Source organism: Malurus melanocephalus, unplaced genomic scaffold (genome assembly GCF_030028575.1).
Source record: "Malurus melanocephalus ecotype Western Australia unplaced genomic scaffold, MMel_1.1 scaffold_1406, whole genome shotgun sequence".
NCBI classification, from domain to species: Eukaryota; Metazoa; Chordata; class Aves; order Passeriformes; family Maluridae; genus Malurus; species Malurus melanocephalus.
The window spans coordinates 33,066-35,793 of record NW_026624638.1 but is presented as its reverse complement, the minus strand read 5'-3'; the positions used below and the strand labels follow the sequence as shown (position 1 = coordinate 35,793).

Genomic DNA, 2,728 nt, shown 5'->3' with positions numbered 1-2,728 from the left:
GGATCTTCAGGATCAGATCTCTCCTGCAGGATCCCGTGAGGAACCCTTGGGGGTGTCCATCAGGGAGCAATGTCCACCCCAGAACGCCCCAAAGGAGAACCCTGAACATTTCCAGTCCTTGGGGCTGGGATCCCCCCATCCTGGTGGGATTCATTCCTTCCCATCCCTGAGTTTCCTGGAGAAGGTGGGAGCGTGGGACGTGAGCCAGCCCGAGGATGTTCCTGACGCCGTGAGCTCGGCTGTCCCAGCTGGATTTGCTGCTGGAAGGAAAGCCTCCATTGTGCTCAGTGACATTTTACCAGTTCACCAAAGCAGCAGAGATCCCCAGGACTGTGCTGGCCATTTCCCTGCTCACACAGGCTCTCTGGGAAGTTTGCATTTCCCTCCCAAAGGTTTCCAGCTCGGCCCCGCTCTCAGCCGCTCTCAGTCTGACAATGCTGTCAATATTTCCAGCAGGAGCAGCTCCTTGGCTGGAGCTCCAGCAGCACCAAACCCCACAGAGGAGATCAGTGCTGCTCTAAGAGGGTTTGACAGCCCTTCAGGAGGCTCCACCATCAGGAAAATTCCTCCTGGACCTTGTAAAGATCTGGGAAGCATCAGGAGACGGAGCTCGGCCCCAAACGTGTTTGTGCCCAGCGTTGCTCCGTTCCCATCCCCGAATCGTGAGCTCAGGGATTGTGGAGCTCAGCAAAATCAACCCCTCAGCACAAATGTTCCCACTGGGCACAACTTTGGAGCCGTTTCCCTGGAGAATCTGCATTTTCCTGGTGGATCTGGGGAGGCTCAGGGCTCTGCTCTGGTGTCCAGGCACTGCCCCAGTGCAGGAGAGGACAGCTCCATCCCCCCTGCAGCACTGCTGGAGACCCCAAAGAAAGAGGAGCTGAATATTGAAGAAAGGATCCCAGTAAGTTTGGTTCTAATTTAAACTCTGGTTCCAGAGGTATCCATTTTTTTCCCAGGGTTATCCATTTTTTCCCCAGTTATTCATTTTTTTTTCTCAGAGTTATCAATTTTCCCCCCAGAATTAACCATTTCTTTTCCCAAGTTAGCAGTTTCCCCCCCAGGATTAACCATTTCTTTTCCCATAATTATCCATTTTTTCCCCCATAATTAACCATTTATTTTCCCATAATTATCCATTTTTTTCCCCCAGGATTAGCCATTTCTTTTCCCAGAGTTATCCATTTTTTCCCCCAGAATTAACCATTTCTTTTCCCAGAGTTAGCCATTTTTTTTCCAGTTACACTTTTTTTTCAGAGATTTCCATTTGTTTTTCAGAAGTTTCCACTTGTTTTCGGAAGTTTCCATTTGCTTTTCACTTTTCCATTTTCCCCCACTGCTCTTTTAGGAGAGGATCAAAGCACTACAGCCACAATGAATGGTTTAACACGGGGCTGTGCTCCAGGTGAATTTTACCCATGATACTGGTTCAGTTTATCTTAAAAAGAGCTGGAGAAAATGACTTTTAGTAATATTTATTGTGGCCAGAGAAGGGTTGGATGTGGGAAATCTTTTCTTTCGCAGGGATTGCTGAATTCCTGGGAGCAGGGTGACACAGGAGTGKGTTGGTGGCTCATTCAGAGGATCAGATTCTCCTTTCCAGATGTGGGGTTGAGACTCTGAACTCCACCCCCAGCTCTGCACAACTCCTTGGAAATGAAATCCCTTTATTTTTCCTATGAATTCACATTTTGCTTTTTCACTTGTTGCAGCTCTGAGGCCTCAATTCTTGATGTATTTCTCRTAAAGAGCATTCAGAGCTCTCCATCCCTTCCCTCCTCCCTGTCAGGGTTGGAGCCATGGAGCAGCCACTGAGAGCTGAGTGGTGGAGATAATGAGATGCAGATTTATGCTAATGCCAAACATGTCATTATCCTCTGAGTAAGAGGCTGCTCCTCGCACAAGATGACTCCTGTAATCATCAGGTCTTCGGGAATGTGCTCCAGAAGCTCTTTTCACTCTGTTGTCTTTGCAAACCCGTGGTGAAACAAATATAAATATTGGAGGGAGGGTGTTTGACATGAAATTCATGAGGCAGGGAGATGACTTCTGTTCCTGGCTATAATTACACATTCTCCCATTCCTCCTTTTGAGGAAATCACTGCCAGGGTAAAGGGGGCCAGGTCACTTATCTGGCTGTTAATAGGAAAGTTTGTAGTAAACCCATAGGAAATGGGGTTGGCTGCGATGTGTAAGATAACTCACTGCATTTTCCTGGCTCGTTTAGGACACTGTGGATGAGGTGAAATTAATTTGCCCCTACAGCTGATGAAGTCARGGGAAATTGGGGCTGTTTTTCCCTGTAATATCAGTGTGTGACAAAATCCTTCCCAACTGTTTGCCTTGAAGGATTGAACAAACTCCTAAAGAACAAGGAGCTCTCGTGCTGCCCAGCCCCAATTCTGCCAGGGTTTCCTGTGCAGCAGTTTTGGGGGAGGGAGGAGGTTTTGAAGCCAAGCTTTGTGTGCTGGGAAATGGAATTTGAGCAGGTGGGGCTGGGGTTGAGCTCCTGCCCTGGAGAAATCGAGCTCTCTGTGCCCAGTGCTGGAGCCTCGGGATCCGTGTGTGTGTTCTCTCAGCGTTTCTGTTCTTGTTCCCCCAGATGTACCTGCGGAACCTGGGCATCGAGCAGTCCCCTGGCACCATCCTGGCACCCTTCGTGCCCCGGGGCCCCGTGCGGGAGCGGGAGCTGTCCCCGTCAGAGCTCAGGAGCCTGAGGGATTCACTG

General features: G+C 49.3%; 1 protein-coding gene across 1 annotated transcript in view; it reads left to right on the top strand.

The window, feature by feature from the left end:
• Window positions 1-2,728, top strand: part of LOC130586932 (uncharacterized) — an 8,096-nt gene that overhangs the window by 3,370 nt on the left and 1,998 nt on the right. Inside the window, exon 3 of the mRNA XM_057387868.1 lies at window positions 2,603-2,697. Coding sequence (XP_057243851.1) covers window positions 2,603-2,697 — 95 coding nt within the window. The remainder of the gene's footprint in view (window positions 1-2,602; window positions 2,698-2,728) is intronic.